We start from the raw sequence: 26,251 nt of genomic DNA on the forward strand, positions 1-26,251 counted from the left end.
AAAAATACGGTATTCACTTATCTGTCAGCATTAGTAAACCCCGTTATGAGGTGGAAACTCTCAAGGTTTCGAGTCGGGGTCAAACCTATGTATTTGGGGGCTGAAATTGCCAAGAGGCTAAAAAGAAACAGTCTATCTGAATGTGGGATGCAGAAGAAATCTAATAGTGAGCACATTATGAGACTGCTTTTGATGGGCGGGGGTAGGGAATATTTAAACCAGTTTTAAGAAAATATGGAATACTTGTCCACGGGGAGCTTCTAATTCCCTATTTAACATGCAATTCTTAGATGTGATCTGTGCAATAGGTGTTTTCTTTTATAGCAAGTAGGAAGATATGGGAGACATTATAATAGGGCAGGAATATATGTGGCTCTTGGGTACCTAGAGGTCTGATACAATTGGGTTTGTGAGCATTAAGCAGATCAACTCTGCTGTATCTTAACCTGCGTGCGTTTTATTAACGAAATTGTATCTTATTAATGGATATGAAATATTTAGTTATAGATTGGTAGATTTTATTCTGTATTGCTTTTTATAGTTGTGTATTTTTATGTTTTATGAACTAAACATATTTATGACTGACTGAAGTGAAGATCTTTGTATCATTTACGTTGTAAAAAAAATATCAGTATGTAGCAAGAAACACATATTTTTACTGTTTCGAACATTTGTTGCCAATCTTCAAAGAAAAAAGTCATACTTTGATTTGTCAAATGTCCCATGTCAGATGTGTGTGTTTCAAATAGTAATTTCTTTTCCATGGCATTCTGGCACATGTCCTTTTTTCGCTTTCAGAATAAACAGACAACTACATATCCTAGAATGCAAACAAAATTTGGGATTGACAATCTCTCTGTCGCAACACGGTTCTCTTTTAGAGAAGGAATCTCTCAGCAGAATTCCACATGTGAGGTTCAGACATCACTTGTAGACGGAGGGGGTCTAAGCCCAAGGATGGAGGGGGTCACAAGCCCAACGGAGGGGTCATAGGCCCAAGGATGGGGGGGTCACAGGCTTCCCATTAGAACACTTCTCCTCACCCTCCCCTCTCTCCCCTGCAGCCAACACCCACAGCCACGGGGGGCACATCACAGGCACTGGCCTCCTGAAGCGCATGCTGCCCGGCTGCAAGAGCGTCATGTCGAAGGAAAGTGGGGCCCGCGCGGACGTCCATATACAGGATGGAAACGTCATCAAGTTCGGCAAGTTCGTAAGTGTCTGTGAAAATGAAAGTATGGATGGATGGCTTGTCTATAAAAGTAATATGGAGCCTGGTCTGAATAAAAGGAGCACATGTTTACTTCCCAAACTGAAATGTTGCTAATTTTAAAATTGAATACCATTTTTGACACCCCTTAGTAGCACGTAAGTGTTATCGCACAACGAGATTGTACCAAAATATCACTTTGTGCTGTATACCTTTGATGTTTGAATGTAGAGGGTGTTCAAAAAGATATTCTGATGGCGTGAACCAAAAACACCTTAAATCCCTTAAACGGCATCAGGGCAGCAGACAAAGAGGGCAACCAGTCTGTGTCTTGTTTTTGTCTGTCAGATGCCTTCTGACAGTGGTGTGTTTTTACGCCACATTCATTTTGAGTGTTTTAATTGCTGTTTAGGTTGTCTTATTGATGTGTGACGCTTTGTCACAGTTGAGGTTGTATCACAAGGTCAGCGCTGTGATAAGCCGTGGGTTGCGGGCAATGTGGTTTGCAGAAGTGTCAGCAAGTTTTATCGCAGAGTTTTGTTTTCATCTGTCAAATGTCTTCTGGCGGTGATGAGCTTTTGATGGCTGCCGAGACAGTTGCCTTCTGACAGTGATGAGTTTTGGGTGCCTGCCGGGGCAGTTGCCGTTTGGCAGTGATGGTTTTTTGTGCCTGCAGGGGCGGTTGCCTTCAGGCAGTGATGAGTTTTTGGACGCTGTGTTGCTGTTTCAGTTTCACAAGGTTAGCGCTTCAATGGGCCGCGGGTAGCGGTCAAAGGGGTTTGTAGAAATTTCTGCAAGTTTCTTGATCAGTGGGTTTTGTTTTTGATCCAATCCTTTGTAGAATGTCCTGTTGAGTTTGCGGAGATGGTCGTCCAACATCTCAACGCCTAGGTCTCTGTGGAGGTCTGCTGTTCTTCTGAACATAGGAGCACCTGCTGCAATCCGTAAGGCCTTGCTCTGTAGTCTCTGTAGGTCTTTCTGATGCTGCTGGCGGTAGCCACTCCAAACTGGTGAAGCGTAAGTCATAGCTGGTCGAATTTTTGCGGTGATTGCTCGCAGCTTGCTCTGCATGGGCATTGACTTGGTCTTCAGGAGTGGGTATAATGCAGCCTGTTTCATTGCTGCTTTCTGGCAGGTCTTCTCTATGTGGTTTCTCCAGCTGAGTTTGGACTACAGAGTCACCCCCAGGTAGGAGCTGCTGTTTTCCCATTTGATCTCTTCCTCATTGAGGAGGATCTGTGAATGTTTCCTGTTCAGCTTTCTGGTTAATAATGTTGCTGTGGTTTTGCTTGTGTTCAGGGTGATCTGCCAGTAGCTGTACCATTTGGAAAGTCTGCAGAGTGATGTCTCAAGGTTCTTAGCCACTTCCTTGTCACTGAAAGATTGGGAGAGGACTGCAGCATCATCGGCGTAAAGGGCAAGATCAGTCTTCTTTAGGTCCGTGGGGATGTTGTTGCTGAATATGTTGAAGAGGAATGGTCCTAGGATTGATCCCTGAGGCACTCCAGCAAAAATTGGGTGTGGCGTTGAGCATTCTTCTCGTACCGCCACTTGAAAGTTCCGTTTTGACAAGTAGCTAGACAGCAGCTTAACCAGGTAGCTTGGAAACATGAGCTTGATAAGTTTGTAAAGCAGTCCCTCATGCCATACTCGGTCGAATGCTTTGGCTACATCCAGAAAGCAGACTTGTTGATGTTGAATCCATGGCTAATGATGTCCACAACTCTGAGGAGTTGGTGGTTGGTTGAATGGTCTTTCCGGAACCCAAACTGTTCTTTGGCGAGGAGGTTTTCGCTTGTCGCAAAGTCCACGAGATGGGCGAGGATAACTTTTTCGAAGAGCTTTGATAGGCCAGATAGCAGACTTATGGGGCGGTAATTTGCAGGATCTCGTAGTTGTTCCCCAGCCTTGGGGAATACAACGACTCTTGCTTCTTTCCAGGCACTATAGAAATACTGGTGCTGCATACACGTGTTGAATATCTCAGCAAGATGATCCACTGTGGTATCTGGGAGAATCTTGATGGCTTACTTGGCTATTCTGTCCTTTCCTGGTGCCTTGCCGTTTTTCAGTGTCTTTACCAGGGCCAGTAATTCGCCCATTGAGCATTCCTCAATAATTGCAGCTTCTGTTTCTGGTGGGTGCTCCCGGTGGTGCTTAGCGACCTCTTGCTCTACTTCTGCTGCCAGTTTATTTGCCTGATTAGGCCTGAAGGATGCCTCCAGTGTGTCAGCGAAGACCTCAGCCTTGTCCCTGTTGCTGCATGCAAAGTGAGTCTTCCCTTGTATTGGTGGGTTTAGTTCCTTCTTCCCAGTCAAGCGTCGGGTCATTCTCCAGAGAAAGTTGTCTGAGTCATTCAAGTTAACTGTAGCTGCTTCCCATTTTTCACCTCTGTGCTGGCTTATTTCCATCTTCAGCTGTCTTGTTAGCTCATTGTACTTCTTCAGCAGGTGGGGGGTGCGATTCCTTTGCCACTCTCTCCGGGTTCTGTTCTTGTCAGCTATCGACTGGACTGCTTGATGCCATTCGGGAGGTCGTAGATAGAGCATCGTTGGAGTTTCTGGTCAGGACTGCAGCTTTGAAGTGGTGAACCACCTTGTCAATGTCTTCAATGCAGCGGGCCAGGGACCAGTGTCTACTCCAGGCTTCTCTTGTATAGGCTCCAGTCCGCCTTCTTGAAGTTGTGCCTGGTGCCATGTTGCTGGTCTTCAAGTATGTCTCCAACTGTGATCAACACTGGGTTGTGGTCGGACATCAGTGCTATTAAGGTATCAAGCTCCATAGACTGGGAGAAATTCTTCATGACGACGATGTCCAGAACATCCGGTTTATGCAGTGCAGAGCCTGAATAATGTTTTGGTTGAGTCGGGCCAGCCATTACCAAGTCCTCCTTCTTTGAGTGGGCAAGTAGGGTGTGTCCTTGGCTGTTTACCGTGCGAGAGTTCCAGCACGGGTGCTTGGCATTAAGGTCGCCTCCAATTAATGTTGGGATCCAGTAAAGCATCCAAGTCCTTTTGGCTTAGCTTGCCTGGGGGTGAAAAGGCAGCAATCAGCCGTACAGGGCCTGCAGATCTCTGGATCTGTATGCCAGTTGCTTCAATACTCCCCACTGGTGGTAGTGAGATCTCGTGGTGCTTCACTTTTGTGCTGACAATCACCTCTGTTTCTCCGCCCTTGGCTCCAGTGGTACAATCTGTGCGGAACACCCTGTGGTTTGCTATGTTGAGCTTCTGGATTCCTTGGAGGTGGGTCTCGGAGATAAACGCTATACTCACATCCATGGTTTCCATCAGGTGCAGGAGTTCTGCAGTTTTCTTCTGAATGCTGTTAGCATTCCACGGCAAGAAGAGGGAGTTTCTTTTAGATTTTGCTCCTATTGCGGGTGTTTTCTTCACCGTGGTAAAGTCTGGCAATGAGATTCACCACCATTGTCACCACAGGGAGGATGTTTATGTCTGCAACTGTTTTCGCAATCTTTGTGATTAGTTCCTGCCAGTTGATGACTGAGTCTATTTCACAGGCTGGTGCTGGGGCAGTTGTTGGTGTTGGGCTGTCCTGTTTGGGTCCTGTTGCTTCTGCGTATGTTCTTCCATCCACACGCGTGTTGCTATGGCTGTTGGTTGGATTGCCAGATGAGATCATGTGTGCTAATGTGGGTTTGTAAGTCTTCATTTGTCCCTGGTCTGTTGTTGTTGAGTGTAGGGAAGTCTTTTGTGGTTGAGGGGGTTTGCGCGGTCCATCCTTCTTTACCTTCAGCAGGTAGGGACAGCCATGATAGCTTGCTGGGTGTGGTCCTGTGCAGTTAGCACATATTGCTGGTTCGGTTTCCCGGTTCCTTGTGCATTGGTTAGAGGTGTGCTCGCCTCCACAGCGTACGCACTTTGGCTTCTGATGGCAGAAAGCAGAGGTGTGCCCCAAGCACTGGCGGTTGTAGCACATGACTGGTCCTTGTTTCCCTCTAGGTGCTTCAGTGGTGTCGCAGCAGCTGCAGAGCCGTGGTAATGCTGAGAGGTCTACTGGCATCCCATCATGGCTTGCCGACAGAGTTACATCAAAGAGGGGACATTTCTTGTTCTTGTCCGCTGGAGAGGCAATCTGTGTTATGTTTTTAACTTGCAGTCCAAGTTCCGATAGGTCCTGAGTGATGTGCCCAAGGGATGTGTTTGCTGGTAGTCCCCGTATTACAAAGCGCTGGGTTTTTGCGGTGGTCATTGAAAAGGTGTGGTACTCTATTTTCTGTTCTGTAAGCATGCTGGTCACACTCCTGTAGTCCTCTGATGTGGTGAGCATGATCTTGGCGTGGTCCTGCTGGGGTTTGATGGTGAAGGGGGAGGTGCTGTGTTCCTTCAGTAGCTCCACGAGGACCTTGTGGGTGGCTAAGTTCTTCAGGATGATGGGAGGGATCCGTAGTCGCTTAGTGGGGCCTGAAGAAGTCTCGGTTTCGGATGCCTTGTGGTCCTGAGGGTGGGCGTCACTGTCCTGGGTTCTTTGGAGAACCATATAGCGGTTTGTGGTTGAAATTGCATTGCTTGTGGTGGGTGCGCGGGCAAGCTTTGCTGCTTTCTCTGTTGAGTTTGGGCACGATTCCCGTACCCTCTTCATCTTAGTGTGCCATTCCATTTCGTCTTCAGCGGTGGTGCCGGATTGAGCCATGACGTCTGCCTCCATGGTCAATTGATGCAGCTAGTTGGGGGGTTAGAGGGTTTAAGCTCTTCTCCTTTCCCTCTTTGGCACGCAGCCTGGCACCTTAGAGGAGTGGGAGAGAGGGCAGAGCGGGTCAGACCGCGAGTCTCCCGGCAAAAATCGGAATGCAAGATAAATCATGCAAAGCGCAGCAATGATAAATTAAAAATTGTAATATGAATGCAAAATCAATCAAGTATTGAAAATTAAACAAGCAAGCAGAGCGCAGCAATGATAAGTTGTAATCAGAATACAAAATCAATCAAGCCGAGGAAATGAATCAAGCAAGCAGAGCGCAGCAATGATAAATTGTAATCTGAAAACAAAATTAATCAAGCAGAGAAAATGAATCACTCAAGCACAGCGCAGCAATGACAAATTGCAATATGAATACACAATCAAGCAGAGGAAATAAATCAAGCAAGCAGAGCGCAGCAATGACCAATTGCAATCAGAATAGAAGATCAAGCAGAGGAAATGAACCAAGCAAGCAGAGCGCAGGAAAGACAAACTGCAATCAGAATGCAAAATCAAGCAGAGGAAATTAATCAAGCAAGCAGAGCGCAGCAATGACAAACTGCAATCAGAATACAAAACCAGTCATACATGGGAAATGGAACAAGCAACAAAGCAGAGTGGAATAGCTGCCGCCAAAAATCGGAACACAAAATGAGCCAAACAATGAATCAGGGCAAATCAGTCACAAAGGATAGAAAATGGCGCCTACCAAGCATGTTCTTCTCTCGGTACTGCGAGCTGGAACCAATTCCCCATCATGGTGGCCATCCGACAAATCAGCTGCAAGCAGGAATCAAATCATCTGGAATCCAAATGGTGGATGCGGATCAGCTGTGAGTAGGAATCCTCATCTCCGACAAATCCAAATGGCCAAAATCATGACTCAGGTCATGTCCGAGCAGGAATTAAGTCATCCGGAAACCAAATGGCGGATGCGGATCAGCTTCAACGCAGCTGTGACCAGAAAATGTGATGCAGCTGTGACCAGCAAATGTAGTGAAATCAAATGTCAAGAGGGCGACTAGTGTCCAGGAGAGGTACGAGTACATTGCCCGGTCCCCTCCTGCCCGAAAGTGACGTGATCATGGGGACCGTCGAGGGTCCCAAAACACTGGGTGGCTGACTCGTGTGCCATCCTGTGGCACTAAGGGGGGCACCCTCTTAGGAGGCCCCCCTTCGTGGGTCCGGGCAACCCTGCATTCTCAGTGTCTAAGCCCCCTCATGTGGAATTCCGGGGGAATAACAACACTGCATTTTCAGTCTAGTGTAAGTTGATATAAGAGCAACAACAGGCTTTCCTTAATGTGACCCCACTCCCCCTCCTTTTGCTTAGTAATCCAAGAAGTAATCCTTTTTATGGCCGTGCTATGTTGATGTTCATTTTTACATGGTTACTTTGGATTCATTCATAATGTTTCCACTGCGCCATCCAAAACAGTGCATTGTAAAGAAGATTGCTCTACTCTACCCAAGCCTGCATTCTGGTTGGCCCTACTTGCTCGCAATCTACCCAGTTGAGTTGATACGTGAGACAGGTCTCCTTGCAGTATTAACTCACATATAACAAAGCCTTTTTCCTCTGACATCTACCTGGGGAGATCAGAATTCTACTAAAGGACTTGAACGCACACCTGGCTCACAGAATGTGCTTGCAATGGCCGCCATCCTGCTGGAAAGATTGCTTTTGAGTCAATCATCCCTCAATGCTTATACTCTTCATCCTGCCACACACTTTAAACAGCTCCTGTTCTAGCAACACTGTGTCCATGAGTGCTTAACCTTCTTCATGCTGAATGTTTACACAATATTAGGATGGCAACCTAATTTTCTTGTTCACATTAAACTTTTCAATTCGAATGGCATGTATCTGTAATCACTCATTTGTTTTCAATTACTTTCTATATTTTGTTTTTCAATTAATTTCCAGACGTTGATGTCTTTACCCATAAAGTTCTTTTTCTTAAGTATTCAATTACATCACACTTAAAACAGATCCCGCCAACGCCTTTCATCCCTTATGTTAACTTCATCGGGACAATTTGATTCATCCTCCTTCTCAAAAGTCTTCTTTTCCTTTCATTACCCCTTTAAATGTCTGGGTTCCTTTCGAGCAGCCTTGTTGTGTGTGTGTGCTAGTCCTGTCTGATCCCAGGATAGAGTTTTGTGGGCAGTCAGAACTCAAGGAGTGGGCATAAGAGAATTATAAAATTGGAATATTTGACTGATGCCCTCCAGAAATACCACTGCTGGCTGTCTTTTGGAAAAAACGTTCATCATGAGTATAGCATTACATATAGCATGGCAGTAAGTCATTGGAAAATTCTAGCGAAGCTTCTGTAGAAGACCTATGTTGTGAAGCTAGAATAGAGCTCAGGGGAGTCAGCTGACTGACCGTCCTCTCATGCAGCATTCAAGACTTTTTTTCTCACATGGACGAGGAAGATATTTGAGAATTCATAGCTAATGTTAGATTTCTAGAACACTCACCATAATTTCCATATGAAAATAAAACTCTGCATTTTTTCAGTCTCACTCATAGGATATTATTTCAGTCCTACATTGTCTATTCCAGCTGCATGGCGGTCAGCTGTACCCCACGTTTGACAATAATATAAACTGTTAGCGTTCTAGTTGTTTATTGCAACTCAGTGTGGAGCTTGCAATGGAACATTGGGGAAACCTTCAAAAAGCTGCTGCTGCTGTTGGAAGTCATTCTTTTACTCAGCATGTCAGACAGTTTTCTCATGAAAACGGAGAAATATTTGGGAATATATACAAGCAGTGAAATCATATTCTTTTTTAGACCACAAGCCATAATTTCCATTAAAAAATCATGAACGTACAATTTTCTCTCCAACATGGTTCGTCAAATCCCAGTAGAGAGACAGCATGTTACACAGTGTGAAATCACCTTAGAACTCATCACAATTCCTACAATTAGTATTTCACTGCCAATAAATTATGTTCACTGTGAACACAATCTGTTATCACCCTTCCTGCATGCTTCTTCATGTGATCCCCAATTCCAGGCATTCATTACAATGATTATCAATAGGGCAACATTGGCCGAGCCTTTTCACCAAAATACCCCAATCGGTGGTCTTCATGTAGCCTTCCATCTACGTACTAGTCAGGAAAAAAAACATCTAACAAACAACTGGTGAACTTCACCCCACATTTTTACAGTCTGATGTTTCAGTAGCAGTATTATCAGGGAGGGGGCTGCCTCAGACCACATTACTCCATCCCAGTAATTACCTGGGAGTGCCTTCCCCAGGGATGAAATTGCTTAAGTATTTTCTGTGTGGCCAAGACACGTTCACACAATTATATGTTGTGCTTTGGAGATTTCAAACCCAGCATCACTTTCTTAAAGCCCTTTACTGATGGATTGGACTCCGAAGTCAAGGTCTTAGCAGGTTATGAGGATATGCAAATTACCAAATAAAGAGGGTCATCGCCTCATTATTTTCAAGTACAGTCTTCCAAAAATCTTATGATCTTTTGTTGGTGGAAACGTAAGCGTGAATGTCAGCGTTGAAACACTTCTCCAAACAGGCCTTTGATTGTAGAACATCTTTGAGGTGTACCTGGCTGTGGCTGTGCCTAAGGTCTATTATTCATTATTTTTTGCTTGGGTATATTGAAAGTCAATAGGAGGGTCTTTCTTGGTGAATCCCACAGCTTTCGGCATGGCAGAGGGGATTCGGGGCTCCTGTGGTACAAGGCCACATGGGTTCTGTATTTGCTTCTGTGCTTTCCCTTGCCCTAACATTAAGGGTACATCAGTGTTTGCAATGTACATACAGGAGCTTTGCCCTACATCACTTGGAGGGCTTTAGAAGAAATAGCCAAGGATTAGTCTCTGCTGTGAAAGGCTGCAGAGCTGGACCCGAGCCAGTCACACCATAGTCTGGTGCTTTTAAGAGGGTGGGAGGGCTGGTGAAGAATCAGTCACATATCAGACCAGTGCATCCGATAGGTCAAGCCACCTTTGTCTGAAATCCCTCGTCTTTTCAGTTAGCACACAAAATAAAACAAATTGAGAATTAAAGTGTATCCTGTGTTCCCTCTCAACCATTCCTTCTCCAGGCTCTGGAGACTCGGGCCACGCCTGGACACACGGACGGCTGCCTGACCTATGTGCTGCAGGACCATAGCATGGCCTTCACCGGGGATGCGCTGCTGATCCGGGGCTGTGGGCGCACAGACTTCCAGCAAGGTAGGCTCAGGGTGCTACAAATTCTGATTTTTGTAGTGTGGAGTCGCGTCACAGAAATATTCCATTGCACTCAATAGAAAGTCAGCCTGAATGTTTCTGTGTCACATGTCGAGTGTCTCTCTGAAAAGAACAAGCTGCTGCCAGTGCAAGGCTACTAGTGCTGTGACCATGGCAGTTACCTGTGAGGATGAGAAGGGACTCTCCTAGAAGAGACTATCATGGCAGGAGAAAGAGCGCAGAGATGGGCTAAACAAGGGCGCTGAAGCGAGATTCCGCAAGAGCCTTTAAACTTTAGACTGAGGCAGCAGTTAGCTTATGTTCTCCTTCCAGACAGCGCCAAGAATCTACAGCTTCATTGCGCTTTATAGATACCTTAAACTCAGTGCCTAATTTAAGCCAGTGGTTTCCTGTGCTCGGTATTAGCACTTAATTGCCACACTGCACTTATGACAGTCTGCCACATGGTGGCACTGTTTGTCTAAGTTAGAGATGAACACACAATAGTTGTATATTCAATCAATGAATCAGGGGTTTGTAGAGCGCGCTACTCACCCGTGAGGGTCTCAAGGCTCTGGTGGGGAGCAGCTCTGGATCAGTCAAAGAAGCAGGTCTTGAGGTCCTTCCTGAATGTGTGCAGGGTCGGGGAGTGACTGATGTTCACAGGAGCTCATTCCAGGTCTTGGCCATGATGTAGGAGAAGGCTCTCCTGCCTGCTCTGTTTCTGCGGATACAAAGGACATCTGACAGGGCAAGGTCGGCGGAGCAGAGGTTCTTCTTGGGTACGTGGAAGGGTAATCTATTGTTGAGGTATTTGGGTCCAGAGTTGTTAAGGCATTTGTAGGCATGGGTGAGGAGTTTGAAGGTGATCCTCTTCTCGACGGGGAGCCAGTGGAGGTCTCGTAGGTGTTGAGTCATGTGTTCGTGGCGTGGTGTTCCGAGGATGAGTTTGCCTGCGGTGTTCTGGATGGTTTGGAGTTTTTGTCGAAGGGTTCTGTTGATTTCGGCATATAGGGGGATCCATTTTAAGGTCTTACGGAGAATGCAAAGGCAGTTGAAACTGGTGGAGGCAACGGCGTTGATCTGGCGATTCATGGAGAGGGAGGAGTCGAGGATGATACCGAGGCTTCGTGTGTGGTCTGTAGGTGTGGGTGGATTCCCCAGGGTGGTGGGCCACCATGTGTTGTCCCAGGGGGAGGTGCAGGGACCTAGGAAGAGGACCTCGGTCTTCTAAGAGTTGATCTTCAAGCAGCTGTCTTTCATCCAGGCTGCCACATTCTTGATTCCTTCCTGGAAGCTTAGTCTGGTGTCTTTGGGATTTTTTGTGAGTGAGAGGATGAGCTGGGTGTCGTCGGCGTAGGATACGATGCTGAGCCCATGCTGTCTGATGATGGTGGTGAGGGGGGCCATGTAAATGTTGAAGAGCCTAGGGCTGAGCGATGATCCTTGGGGTACTCCGCAGTTCATGTTGGTGGGTTTGGAGAAAAAGGGAGGGAGCCTGATTTTCTGGGTTTGGCCAGAGAGAAAGGATTGGATCCTGTTAAGTGTGGCTCCTTGTATTCCCATGTCGTGGAGTCTGGCTGCGAGCGTGCAATGTGAAACGGTGTCGAAGGCTGCAGAGAGGTCAAGAAGGATGAGGGCCGCAGTGTGTCCCAGGTCGAGTAGCATGCAGATGTTGTCGGTTGCGGGGAGGAGGGCGGTCTCGGTGCTGTGGTTGTTGCGGCATCCAGACTGATAGGCATCCAGGATGGAGTTGTCTTCTATGAAGGCAGTCAGTTGGGCATTTGCGAGTCTCTCTGTGACTTTGGCTGCAAAGGGGAGGTAAGAGTTGGCCTGTAGTTTTTCAAGTCTGCCAGGTTGGCCGTGGGCTTCTTAAGGAGGGGTTTAAACTCCGCCCACTTCCAGACGTCTAGTAAGATGCCGGACCTGAATGAGGCGTTGATGGTTCATTGTAGTTCAGGTGCGATGGCGGCGGCGGCTGCCCTGTGGAATATGTGTGGTGGACAGGGGTCCATTGGGGTTCCTGAGTGGGTTATCTTCATGATAGCGGATATGTGTTCTGCGGTGGCAGGATCCCAGGTCATGATGGTAGGCTTGTCGCTGGCGTGGGGTGGGGCTGGTGTCCGGCATCTGTTCAGTGAAGTTGTCGTAGAGGGCCTTGATCTTCAGATGGAATTAGGAGCCGAGTTTGTCGCAGAGTTCCTAGCAAGGTGTGACATCTAAGGCTTCGCAGGGGGGTTTAGCAAACTGCTTTATGACGTTGAACAGTTCCTTGGCATTGGTCTGGACTTTGTCTCTTATGAAGCTCCGTTTGGTGTCTCTTATGCGCTGGTGGTATTCCTTCAGGGCATCCCTGTGGATGTTCCGTAGTTTTTTGGTTTTGCCAGGTTTTCTCTGGGCGTGTTTAGGTGCATCTGGCCTCTTGAAATTCTGTGGTGAACCAGGCGGCCTTCAGAGGGCGTAGTATGACGGGGCGGCAGAGGGGTGCAAGCTTGTCAGTGCAGCAGGAGATCCAGCGGTGCAATTCCACAGCTGTGGCGTTGGTGTCGGTCGTGGCACTGGGGGGGTCTTGGAGGAGGGTGGTGTTGAGGTGTTCCTCCGTGACCTTGCTCCAGTTCCTTTGCGGTGGGCACAGGGGGGCTTGGGTGCGGTGGTGGTGCTGAAGGTGAAGTGGACGCAGTGGTGGTCTATCCAGAAAGGCTGGGTGGTGTGGCTGAAGCGGATGTTTGTCCCTCCCGTGAAGATAGGGTCAAGGGTATGGCCAGCTTTGTGAGTAGGCATGTTGACCAGCTGCTTCAGTCCGATGTTGGCGAGGTTGTCGAGGAGGGTGGTGGAGTCGGGATCTTAGCTGTTATCGAGGTGGACGTTCAGGTTCCCGAATAGAATTTAGTCCGTGGAGGTGATGGCGTGGGTGTGGCGAGCTCTGCGATGATGGTTGCGGACTAGGCACGAGGTCCCGGCGGTCTGTCAATGAGGGTGCCGTGTAGCATGGTCCTGGGGCTGGTTCGGATGTGAAAGTGGAGGTGTTCTGTGTCAATAAGCATTTAAAGTGACTATTACTTGCCGCATAGGCCATTCTTATAGCTTCGGGGCCTGGAATAGACATGATTAGTAATTCTGTTGGTACTGTCATTGGGAGAACTTGACAGGGGCAATGAGTGATGCAAGCTACAGTAGGTCCTGCCACTTATTTCTTTTTGCAAACTAAGCACTACCTGAACCTAAAGAAAAGAAAGAGCAACAAAGGGGGCAGAGGGTCATGGAGAAGAGAAAGGACACCAGTGGTATAAGGAGGGGCAAAGATAGTACAAGGGTGTCACTGATGAGAGGTTCCTGACAGGTTTCTCTTCTTCTTTGCAGGGTGCCCAGAAACTCTGTATCAGTCTGTCCACAGCAAGATCTTCACCCTGCCAGATGACTGTCTGCTGTACCCAACGCACGATTACACTGGTGAGTAAGGTAAACCATGTCACTATGTAATATATTATGTCAAAAGTATTTTGCTGTGCAAGCCACCCCTGTAGGGCCTCTCAGTTCCTCCCTTCTGCATAGTTATCTCCTTGGAGTAACAAGTCGAGATTAGGGGGCGCACCTGCTGGTCTAGAAAGTTTGTAAATTTGTGTTTCTGCCCCCTGGTTAGGCCTTTGGGCTCCCCCAGAGGCCTAGGCTCCCTTTGGTCAATAGTGGTTGTGCTTGTGGGACTCGGAATGTAGGTGGTAAGTCACACAGTCTAAGACTGTTAGTTGCCGAGGAGCACACGCTGTGGCGGTATGAGCAGCATCAGAGCAGGTCAGAACACACCAGACTGTAATGCTATGAGATACAGGTAACCACAATAGGGCAGATGTCGAACAGATAGTAGGTTGGCCTCTCATCCCAGATTTTATTAATTTTATTTATAAAGTTTTATACAGCACAAACTTGATCCCGGAGGATATTTGAGTGCTTTACAATTTTAGGCAAAGGTAACAAATCAAACAAAACACAAAAAAATAAAAATAAATAAAAAGCATGAGTCTAACATGGGGAATCTAATAGGCATTGAATCAAATAGTACAAACGTAACGGCTCATTTATAAACCTGAGAGATCGAGTATGAATGGGCTATACGATGGAGCATAGAGACATAAAGGGAATATGTACAGTAAATGTATACAGGAATAGTGACCAGTACCAGAACAATTGTCAACACATAAATCAAATGAGGAGTCTAATAAGAATTGAATTTAATGTTGAACAAACAGATCATTTATACAGCTGGGTGAACGAAGAATGGGCTAGACAATGGAGCATAATGACTTAATAGGAGTAAATTCAATAATCATGTACAGCAGTAATAAAATCAAAATAATGATCATATACAAGAATAATAACCGATACTATAATATGTCCAATGTGCTTAAAGCTAAAAATGCCCATCATGTTAAGGTAAGAACTTGTTCATGAGGAATCTTTTTGCTTCCAGTTCAAAAGCAGCTTCAGAAGAGATCCTCAGAATTTCTGGTGGGAGAGAGATCCAAATTTTAGGAGCGGCGCCAGAGAAGGCTTCTTGGCATGTTCTCTTTTTGCGGAAGATCTGTGGTTTCAAGAGAAGGGAATTAGCACTCCTTGATGGACTACCCCCTCTGGATAGTTCTAGTTTTTTTGCAAGGTAGATGGGAGTTTTGAAGTGGAGGGCTTTGTGTGATAGGCAGGCAATCTTCAGTTGAATTCTAGCTTCGTAGGGTAGCCAGTTTAGCGATTTTGAAACCGGGGAGATGTGTGCATTTCGCTTGTTGCCCATGATCAATCTGGCTGCAGCGTTCAGTGAAGCCTTTAGGGTGGCCAAAGTGTATTTTGGGAGGCCACATAGCGTAGCACTGCCATAGTCAAGTCTCGACCAAAACAGACGCAAGGACCACTTACTTGCAATCTGCTTGAGGTAGGAAAGGTTTGAGATTCCTGAGTGTTGTCAGAAGGTGGTTGGCTCCCTTGCACACGTTGCTAATGTGAGTCTTCATATTCACATTCGTGTCCAGGGTAATTCCTAGAGACTTAGCTGAGTCAATAATGCAGGAGGAGCAGTTGAAGGTGGTGAGTTGGTTCATCCATGCGTCATTTTTAGGAGTATGTTTCGGGGGAGAAATGAGGAGGAATTCTGTTTTGAAGGTGTTTAGCAGGAGGTGATTTGCAGTTAACCAGTTTTGGGTAGTCAGTAGGGTGGAGTTGAGTGATGTGAGGTCATCCGGGGGGGGGAGATTTTCAGATAGAGTTGGGTGTCGTCTGCATACATGTGGAAGTGAATGTGCAAGGATGTTAGAACAGTAGCTAATGGTTCCAGGAACAAATTTAAGAGAATGGGAGATATAGAGGACCCTTTGGGGCACCCCCATGCTGACTGGGGGTGGCTGGGAGAGTGCGTGGTTCGATTTAACTCTTTGTGTTCTGTGCTGCAGAAAGGAAGAGAACCAGTGCAGTACCTGACCAGAGAGGCTCCAGAATGACTAGGAGGTTGTCATGATTGACAGTGTCAAATGCTGAGGAAAGGTCAAGTAGGCAGGATTCATTTTGATCAAGCATTATTAGGATGTCATCCATTACGTGGGTGACTGGACGCATTTTTCAAGGAGTTTGGCTAGAGTGGGTATGCTGGAGTTAGGTCGGAAGTTGTTAAGGTCTGTACTGTCGGCTGTGTTTTTTTTTAATATAGGTGTTACCTGAACCTCTTTTAGGCATTCTGGGATCGTGCCTTGTGACAGAGACCCATTGACGATCTTTGTCCAGCAGGGGGATATTTCCTCCTTAATTACTTTGAGATGGTAGGTGGTAACGGGTCACTGCAGTGATTAGAAGGGTTTATACTCCGCAGCACCTTTTGATATCAATTTCATTGAGGGGGTAAAGGTGTCCGAGGAAGCGTTATTCTTGATACCCCAGCTACATGATGCTGTGGGGGTGCAGGTTTATTGGGTAGCAATAGAGCCTTCCTTGCTTCCAGATCAATGTTAATAAGTCTTGTTTTCTCAGTAAAAAAGGAAGCCAGAACATTACATGAAGGAGGTCTGACTTCGGAGGCTGATTGGTTAGGGGCTACCACGATTGTTGTTTAAGCAATTCAAACAATTTCTTGGGACGATTCGACACTTTGTTAAGTTGGGATCTGATATACTCCGCCTTAGCTGACTTGATTTGTTTGTTATATGCACTTCTTGCTGTTTTAAGGTTTTTTAGATGATCCGCAGATAGAGTGGTTCTCCAGGAACGTTGTATGGACCTTAGATTGCGACGTTCCGAGTTTAGGTTGCCATTGAACCAAGGTTTAGAAATGTTTGCAGGTGCATTTTTTTGTTGCAGTAGGGCCACAGCATCCATAATATTAGACTTCAAGTATATCCAATTGGGGAGAGAGGGCCTGATTACAGCGGGTTGCTAGGTCAGCTGTATTGATATCTCCGAGGTCCATGTTCCAAATCTTTGGTTTGTTTTTTTGTGTCTTACACTGATGAACCTCAGAGTAGACGTGGAAGGAATTGATGTGATGGTCAGACCAATCACATGGTATGTTGGAATCCAATGAGATGGTATGAGCTTTGGAGATGATGAGGTCTAAAGTTCCACCTTTAGTGTGAGTAGGCTGGTCACAGTGTTGAATCAATTCTTGGTCATGCAAGAAGGAATTGAGGCATAAGACTGCTTGATCAATAGTGTTGGACCAGTGAAGGTTAAAGTCCCCAAGGTAGATGTGGGACTGGACTGAGTCCACATTGCCAGAGATGATTTCCATTAATTGCTCAATGAAGGGGAGATTTTCGCCTGGGGGGTGATAGAATGTGTGTAGTTTGCAGACCAGATGATTGTTACTAGAGATATTGAGACAAAGGTATTCGCAAGTTACTGGCAGCGATAACTCTGAAAGGGAGACCGCAAGCGTACTCCGATGTATACAAGCTAGGCTGCCACCCAGCTTCTTAACTCTGTCAAGACGAATTATGTCGTGGGTGGGTGGCACCAAGAGGTCAATAATTGGAGTGGACGAATGGTTGAGCCAAGTTTCTGTTAGGATAATGATATCTATCTCCTTCTGTTAAATGAGGTTGAAGATCTCGGAGGCGTGTTTGCTAGCTGACCTACAATTGAGTAGTATGCATTTGAGTGGACCCGGAGTATGGGGGGGGAGGAGTCTGAGTGATGTTCACTCTCTTGAGGTTATCTTTATTTATAACTCTGAGTTTGTGGTGGGTTTCTCTGTTAGGGTTAGGATGATTGGTTTGAATTATTCCCTTTGGGCTCGAGTTGAAGTCAGTGTTGGATGAATAAGACTCGAGAAGGTCGTCAATATCATTGGGTGTTAGATAGGACGTACTTCTTGGGCGAGAGGCTGCGTTAGGTAGTGTAACAGAATTGGAGATGGTCGGTGGCAGGGGATGGTCGCGGGGAGCTGTGTCAGTGGCGTTGGCGTTGGCGGGGGCTCTGGGCTGGTTCAGACTAGGGAGGAGGGGGCTTACAAAGGGTAGATATTCGAGTGAGAGGGCTTTCAAACCATGGAGTCCGAGGGAGAGAAGGTGCAGCTGGATGGAGATATCGTCCAAGCGTGCCAACATGTCTGGGTGTTGGGTAAGGGGAGGAAATTGAGTGTGGAGATCTGAGGAAGGTGGAGGGTGACTAAGTGTGATAGAGGGATCCGAGGTGGTAATGGGGGATACTCTGGGAGAAGGTAGGTCCCTGAATATGAGCGGTGTTCCAGGATGCACTGACCAGGAGGCTGCAGAGAGGGTAGGTTGCTGATGAGTTTTAGGGGGTCAGAGGCACTAATGGGGGAATTCCAAGGAGGAGGTTGGTTTACAGAGTGTTAAAGGTGTGCCAGGGAGTATAGATAAGGTGGTTGGGAGTAGTGATAGGGTTAATGGTCGCGAAATGTGTGGTTCGAACAGTTCTGTAACCGGCAGGGGCAAGGAAAGGGTGGTTGAAGAGGAGGGATGTGAACCTAAGGGGGGATTAGGAGCATTGATTTGGAATGAACTTGAGGCTATTAGTGTTGTATCTAGTCGCTCTGAGGTTGAGTAGTTAGCTACAAAACCTTTGCTCTTCAAAAAGAGTTTGTCAAATTGCTCTAGGTTTCGATTAGAAGCTTGAATGAGAATGATCCCATTATTATAGATAGTAATCATGAGATCTATTTTTTGGATCAGACTGTGACGGCACCAACAAGGGCGAAAAACTAAAGCCTGACACCGAATTAAGTGTTATCATGCACTGCATTTAATATGATGCATCGGGGCAAACTGAGTGCTGGGATGTGAAGCAGTATGCACCCACCCTCCTTCTGTTTGAAAAGGCTCCCTTGAGCTAATGAGCTGACAAGCTCTGGTTGATGCACCTGCGCCCTGCAAGTGGTCAGAGACCTGAGAAGACTTTGGGCAGCATTTCCAGCACCCCCAAAGAATGTGTTGCTCTCTACTGATGACGTACAACTATCCTGAAACACATGTCTATAGATGCACAGCACTGGCTGCACCAACAAGGGTTAAAAACTAATGCCTGACACCAAAGTAAGTGTTATCATGCACTGCATTTAATATGATGCATCGGGGAAAACTGAGTGCTGGGATGAGAGGCAGTGTACGCCTACACTCCTTCTGTACCTAAAATATTATTTTCTTGTACTTCGAGGCACTTGCAGCACTCTCAGTGGCATGTTTAATTGAGGGGCTATCGAGAGTAGGGATTACAGATGCTTAGGCCGCAGAGCATGCATCCTCGAAGGGAAACAGGACAGCAAGACAGCATGGGAGACATTCTGAGTAGTAGAGAGAATATTTCCTGTTACGCGTTCTCATTCTCCTCTCTCTTCTAGCCCTTCTATCATTCTCATTCTCCTACATCTCACTCAAGACATGGAAGGACCTCTCTCAACACATCAGAGTCTCCTCCTCACTGAGTGTTGCAAGAAGCGGAAGACCTGGCTCTTCATATAAGCACCTTGGGGGACACACCTCCATATACAAATCAACATAACATAACTTAACATAATATAACATAAGGCAGATCACACTGAATGGAACAAGAGATTCCTGAGTCTAAGGAATTGGCTGTGCTCAAAAGAAGCCATTCCTGGCCGATCCTGTAGCCGACGTCAGCCCAAAATACACAGTGCAGGTTGAAATTAAACTGAGGCATAGGCCTGCGTGTCACATGCCACACATAGCGCCCTTATCCAGTCTCACACATGAAGCCGTAGGCGCCCCAGAGTCTAATCCACGACAAGGGATGATCAGCAGGTATGGGGACGTGTTTGAGTAGTGGTTGAGGCCACTCTCCACTTCCTTGTCAGGAGTATGAAGTGCAATGTAAATTCTACAATACATTATAATGCAAGACCTCCTCCCTCACCCCCTCCACTACCAGTAGGTGTTTCACAAGGCTCTGTGCTCTGGTGTCTAACAGTTCTCCTCTCTCTCCCTCAGGCCAGAGCGTGACCTCAGTTAAGGAGGAGAAGCAGCTGAACCCCCGATTCACAAAGACTCTGGAGGAGTTTGTGAAAATCATGAATGGCCTGAACCTGAAGAAGCATGCAAAGATAGGTAAGGGCCTCCAAGTGCCACATGTTAGAGATGGGGACCGGTTTTATTTTTATTTAAGACCAGTTGGACATTCTCATCCTCCCCCAAATGCACCCTAAATAAGCATCCTGTATTGTTTTTTACTTAATTTTTTTAATTCTTAGATTAATTTGATTCATGCCTTTCCTCAGATATTTTCTTGCCAGCCAACCTGAAATGTGGCATCCAGGACCCTTGATGCAAGGTGCCAGGGGTAGCCGGTGGACCAATTGACAGCTGATTATGAGCGACAATACCGCCCCGAAAATTCTTTGGTTCAAGCAAACAGTTGCAGATATGATCTCCAAATGTATTCATGTTATCCCCAGATGCTACTCTGCAGACGTTTTACATCAGAAAAAAACTCTATTTTTTGTATATAATAGATTTAATAAATAAAATGTCTTTATCAGTTGATTTACAAGTGTATCTTTTGGGTATTACAGATAATACTCACCCTGCCTTCTATCTGGAGCACTGTAGTGCATTACCTTTAAGGATGCAAACATGGAACTATGGGTCCAGGACCAAGGAACAGCAAATAATTTTTCAGAGGCTGTTTTTATTGCATGATGACCTTGTATATGCAACAAGATGCACATATTTGTTGGTCAAGTGCTAAAGCCAGGATACAACCCAGAACCCCCAACCTCTGGACCAGTTCTTGGAGCACATTACAAAGTCTCAGACGTCTCCATCCATCTGAATGAACTCACCAGTAATGCCTCCTGGGTGGACCCCGCCTCATGTTGAAAATATTTGCCTAAAATGAAGCTATGCGAGGACAGTGCCAGGCCACATGCATTAACGTTGCAGAGTTTATTCTGCATCTCCAACACCCTGAGGTGAGCCGCAGCCCATTGCAGTGAAGCTGGGCTGGGGTTCTGTAGTATATGTGTAAATATTTAAAATTAATCAATCTCAATTTTTAATTCAGGGACAACATCCTCAGTTGGTCACAGCAAAATTTCCACAGTTCCTCTGAGAGTGGTGAGTCGGGCTCGGAGTTCCATAGCTGGAAGGAGTTGGGCTGCAAAATAGGGCAGGGAGTCTGCATTGATCTATATAGTTTGGTAATGAGTCTCTGGTGGGAGAGGCAAGTCAGCAGTTGTTCCAGGGCCAACAGTGTAGGTGGTGCGTTGGGAAAGGTAGAATGAAGCTGACAGCAAGCAGCCTTAATGTGGTAATATAGGAACGAGGCTGAAAATGAGGGTGTAACATCTGACTCCCCTTCCAGGGCGGTATAAATCACTGTATGTGGTTATGCCTAGTGTATGGGCCTGATTAACATTATCCCTATCTTCCATCACTGGCAATTGGGAGTTATATGCCAGCACTATTGAGGGGGCAAATACTCATTACTGTTATTAGGATTAGGTGGTGTTGCTCTCTCCTCCCTTCTCCCTCCTCTGACACACCCACATCCACGCTGTTACATTGTCACATTGTCACATTGTCACCTTGTCAACTTGTCATAGACCACACACATGGTCCCTGTAACCTTGCCGGGGGTCCCAGACATCCAGACCCCCCTACACAAACCCTATCCCTGTACCCTGGTGTTAAAAGGTGGGTTTCTTGCTTAATAATGATGAACAGGAAACATGTAGATTGAGATGATGATTTATTCTTTAAGTTATACAGGATACAACATCTCATCCATCCAACTGTCACAGGCTCTTTCTTAATCTCCTACCCAAGAACCTAAGCTAATTATGTGTCTTAAACTCTATTCCAAAACTCAACTAAGTCACAGGCAGAACCGTACTCAGATAAATAAATAAATAAATAAATAAATAAATAAATAAATAAATAAGAACATTACAACATATCTCCCTCCTTTATGGATCATTTACACAAAGCAGGAAACTAATTTTTTAGAGATCACATAACACAAAGAAATAAGATAATCCTAAAAAATTAAATACGACAAAACATTGTTAATAACCAGTACACATTCTAAGTGGTATATTCCTGTAGATATGAAGGATTGCGAGTAATCCTAGAAGTTTTTCGTACAGCAGGAACTTTTTTATCAGACAGAACTCTGGATGAATAATGATTTCTATCAATGAGATCTTTTGATGAACAGTCAGGAACTACTTCACCTCTGTATACAGCAACACGGTTCAAATTCCATATCCTATGGTCAGATGTTTTCACAGCATTGCTAAAAACGTTGATAACTTTACATTGTTTAGAAAATTTAGAACCAGAAACACAAAATCCAGGTTTCTTAATCATTACAAAGTCACCAACAGAAACTTTGGTAGTTTTTACAGCATGTCTTGAATCATAGTAATTCTTACTCTTTAAACACCTCAAATCCTCCTTCTCTTTCCATGAGTTTGAATCTAACAAACCATTTTTTAGTGAAAGAAATTTAGTAGCCCAAAAAGGTTCAAGGAAAGTGTCAGCTTGTCTGCCACGAAATAAAAGGAAAGGAGACTTCTCAGTAATGGAATGAGGTGCAAATCGATATACACATACACTTTTTGAAACCTCATCTTTCCATTTAAGACCATTTTGTTTTGCTAAAGAAACAGTTTCTTTTAACACACAAATGAATCTCCCAAGTGTGCCATTTGATTCAGGGTGATGTAATGCACTCTTTTTATGAAAAATTCCACAGTTACTAAGAACATTTTCCATATAATTTGAGACAAGTTGTACACCGTTGTCAGTAAGTAACGTCTGAGGTATCCCTTCCCTTGAAATGAGTGTTTTGAGAAAATCAATCACAGTATTAGTATTCACATTATTAGTGAACAAAATCTCTGGCCACCTAGAATACAGATCCATCGTTACTATAATATAAGTATCATTACCATCACCATAAATTGGTCCCAATATATCCAGTGCAATGTCCTTCCAAGGATCACTAGGATGAGATCTCTTTTCCATAGGTTGTGTTCTTATTTTAAAACTCTTCTCACTTAAAGAACACTGAACACACTCCCTGACCAATCTTTCAATTTGAAAATCAGGACCAGGCCACCAATAGCTAGAACAAATCCTTTCCTTAGTTTTTGAAATTCCCAGATGAGCCTCATGAGCCAAATCCAACATCTCTTGCCTTAAAGACAAAGGAGGGACCAATTTATGTCCTCTTGAAAGTAACCCTTCACAGCAAGGGAGCTGATCTCTAACACACCCAAAATCTTTTACATCTGAATCAGATTGATCTTTGTGATCCCAACGACTTTGAAGGCGTTTGAAAAGATTTTGAATAACTATATCCTCTTTACACGCATCCAGCCATCTCTTATGTGAAACAACTTTGTAATCAATTTCACAAACAAAATCATTTGAATTATGAAAAGCTGTGTCAGAAGACAGATCAGAGCCATCAACAGGAACTAACCTCGAAAGCGTGTCAGCCACAAAATGATCAGAACAAGGAACATGTTTTACAGAAAAATCATATCAATGTAAACCAATGATCCACTTAGAGATCCTAGGAGAAATGGCATCAATACCTTTATTAACTAAGATCTCACAGAGAGGCTTATGATCAGTTCTGACACAAAAGGAAGTTCCCCATAGAAATGTTTTTAGTTTCTTGATAGCCCAATAGGCAGCAAGGGCCTCCCTCTCAATTACTGAATATCTGGATTCGGCACCCTTTAAACTTCTAGAGATAAACATTATAGTGTTCTCAGGAGCAGTCCCACATTGATACAAGACCGCACATAGACCCTTTTCACTAGCATCTGTAGAGATAATGGAACTCATTGTGGGATCAAAATTTCTCATATTAGGTGCATCTTTTAATTTTCCTTTAATCACAACAAACTCTTTTTCACACATCTCATTCCATAAGAACTTGTTTCCTTTCTTCAATAAACTTCTCATGTGAAAAGTTACTTCAGCAAAATTTTTAATGAATTTATTATAATACTCAGCCATACCCAAAAAACGCATGATCTCTTCCTTTGAGATGGGAGTATTCAAATTTGCTATAGTGTCAACCAAATCAAATTTTGGAACCACACATTCAGCTGTTATGATGTGACCCAAATAGTCAATTCTGTCAAGACCAAATTTACATTTTTCACGCTTGATGGTGAGATTGTGAGAGGTAAGTCTTCCTAATACTTGTCTAACTCTGTTACCATGTTCAACTTCATCATGCCCATATACTAGAATGTCATCTTGTTACACAGAGACACCTTCAACATTCACTAATACTTTCTCCATAACGCTTTGAAAAACGGAGGCTCCAGAGACCAACCCAAAGGGAAGCCTGACAAATCTAAAGGTACCATAAGGTGTGACAAACGCCGTCAAATCTTTGGAAGACTCATCTAATAATATCTGATGATACGCGGAGGTTAGATCGATTGTGCTGAAAAGCTTTGCACCCCGCACCCCGCATGCTTAGAATCTCAGAGATGTTTGGGAGAGGGTATTTGTCAACCAAAACACATTTATTAAGTTGTCTAAGATCAACACATAGCCTCAGGGACCCATCTGCCTTTCTAGCTGCCACAATCGGAGCTAGCCATGAAGTCCCTTCAACCTCCTCAATGATTCCCTGCGATTTTAATTTGTCTAATTCCTTCAATATTTCATCCCTTACAGTAAAAGGAACATTGCGTACCTTGCTGGAAACAGGAATTGACCCAGGGATTCATTTTATTTTATGGCAATAGACTTTGAGACATCCTAACCTCTCACCAAAAACTTTAAGACATTCTTCCATTAATTGGGTTTGTAACAAGGTTTGATTATCTGTAACTAAGGACTTATTTACAGAATTCACAGATTCTTTAAGAATAATGGGAGGACTGACAGACTCCTTAAGAATTTTGGGAGGACTGCTATTAGGATCTAGCATGACCCCAAGATCTCTGTGATGCCACCAACTAATAATGCTATCACCCTTCTTGGAAACATACATTTTACCATATTCAATAAAACCCACAAAATACCCACTCAACTCTATTAGATCACCACCATAGGCAGCAGGTCTAATGTCAGGTTTCAAAAGTTTTACCTTGGAGCATAAATTGTCACTAAAGAATGTATTAGAAACAATAGTAATTTTAGCACAAGAGTCAAAAAGGACTTTAGTCTTGTGACCTTCCACAAGAATAAAATCTAGAGGTCCATCACCACCAACCTGGACAACAATTTGGCCACATTCAAAATCATCTTTAACATTCTCATCATCATGAGTAATTTCACTAACACTCTGTTTGGAAGCCTTGATTCTACAAGCACTTACAAAGTGACCTTTTTTATTACAAAAGGAACACGTAGCATTTGAAGCTGGACAGCTCCTGTCATTAGCCCAATGACCTGACTTATTGCACCTGAAACATTTATTCTCCTTTTCGAATGTAATATTAGATCTATTGAATATGTTCTTTTTTGAGTAATTTCTAACTAGAGGCTCTTTAGACTTGAATGACACATTTGTACTAACTTATTCAAGTCTTTTTTGATTTCCTTTACACATTCTAGAGAATTTTCAATTCTTTTAGCTATTACTAAAACCTCATCTAATGTAGGTTTATCTTTAAGCCATAGTTCATCACGTATTTTTTCTGAAACACACCCAAGCTTAAATTGATCGCAAATCCTTTCTTCAATAAGAGTATCAAACTTACATGTAGAAGCTAAGCGTCTAAGATCAGTGAGATAGTTTTCAATGGTCTCCCCTTCTTTTTGCATACGCCTACCAAAATGATAACGTTCCAAAATTGTACTAACTTTTGGAAAGTAGTGAGCATCAAGTTTGTAGATACATAACTCAAATTCATTTAAGGTTGTTGCTATACTATCCGGGACATCAGCAAGATGGCCAAATAAGTCCTGCCCCTCCGAACCCATGCAGTGCATGATTAATGCTGTCTTCCTTTCAACACTAAGTGATTGTAGAAAGAAAGGAGCTGCTGTTACGTTTTGCATGTTTAATGAAGAGAAAAACAACAAATAAAATTTAAAAGAAAAAAAAAAGAAATTACTAATGTCCTAATTTGCGTCAGTGTCAAACTGTCACAGGAAGCGAAGAACTAAAGAAATAATCTATATGTGCCCCTAAGCACTATGAAGTGTCTGAAGGGAATATAGCACGAGCTAGGGTACAGTGGCCGCTTCCCTCAGCACAGTGAGGGAGGAGGTACAGGGTGGTGATATACAGATACACGGACATCTTCATTCCCCCCGGCACTTCTTTTTGGCATCCCCCTCCATCCCCTTCCCACATAAAACTTTACATCGTATGAGTGTTATTCATAGGAAGTAAATGTCAACCATATGGGGGTCAACGCCACTTTGTACCTGGGTGGAGATGAACATGTGAATGTAACCCATCTTATGTGCATGTACATTCCTAACTCGTTCTAAATGTTTGAGTGTTTTAGCTCGTCTTGGAACACAGGAAGTGCATCCATTTTTAATAAAACAAAATAACACCAGAACGCCTGCAGCCAGCGCCAGAATAACGGGAAATCCACCAAATAGGCTGGAAAAGATTGAATGGAAGAAAGCAGGAATGACTCCAAATATCTTTTCTAATGAAGTCACAAGACCACT

General features: G+C 44.6%; 1 protein-coding gene across 1 annotated transcript in view; it reads left to right on the top strand.

Moving 5' to 3' along the window:
* LOC144767727 (persulfide dioxygenase ETHE1, mitochondrial-like) overlaps window positions 1-20,067 on the top strand; it is a 123,763-nt gene extending 103,696 nt beyond the window's left edge. The window contains exons 3-7 of the mRNA XM_078651111.1: window positions 1,065-1,213; window positions 10,004-10,133; window positions 13,491-13,580; window positions 19,574-19,690; window positions 19,861-20,067. Of these exons, the coding sequence (XP_078507237.1) occupies window positions 1,065-1,213; window positions 10,004-10,133; window positions 13,491-13,580; window positions 19,574-19,690; window positions 19,861-19,907 (533 nt within the window). The 3' untranslated portion in view covers window positions 19,908-20,067. The remainder of the gene's footprint in view (window positions 1-1,064; window positions 1,214-10,003; window positions 10,134-13,490; window positions 13,581-19,573; window positions 19,691-19,860) is intronic.
* Window positions 20,068-26,251: the final 6,184 nt, after the last annotated feature.

Source organism: Lissotriton helveticus, chromosome 7 (genome assembly GCF_964261635.1).
Source record: "Lissotriton helveticus chromosome 7, aLisHel1.1, whole genome shotgun sequence".
NCBI classification, from domain to species: Eukaryota; Metazoa; Chordata; class Amphibia; order Caudata; family Salamandridae; genus Lissotriton; species Lissotriton helveticus.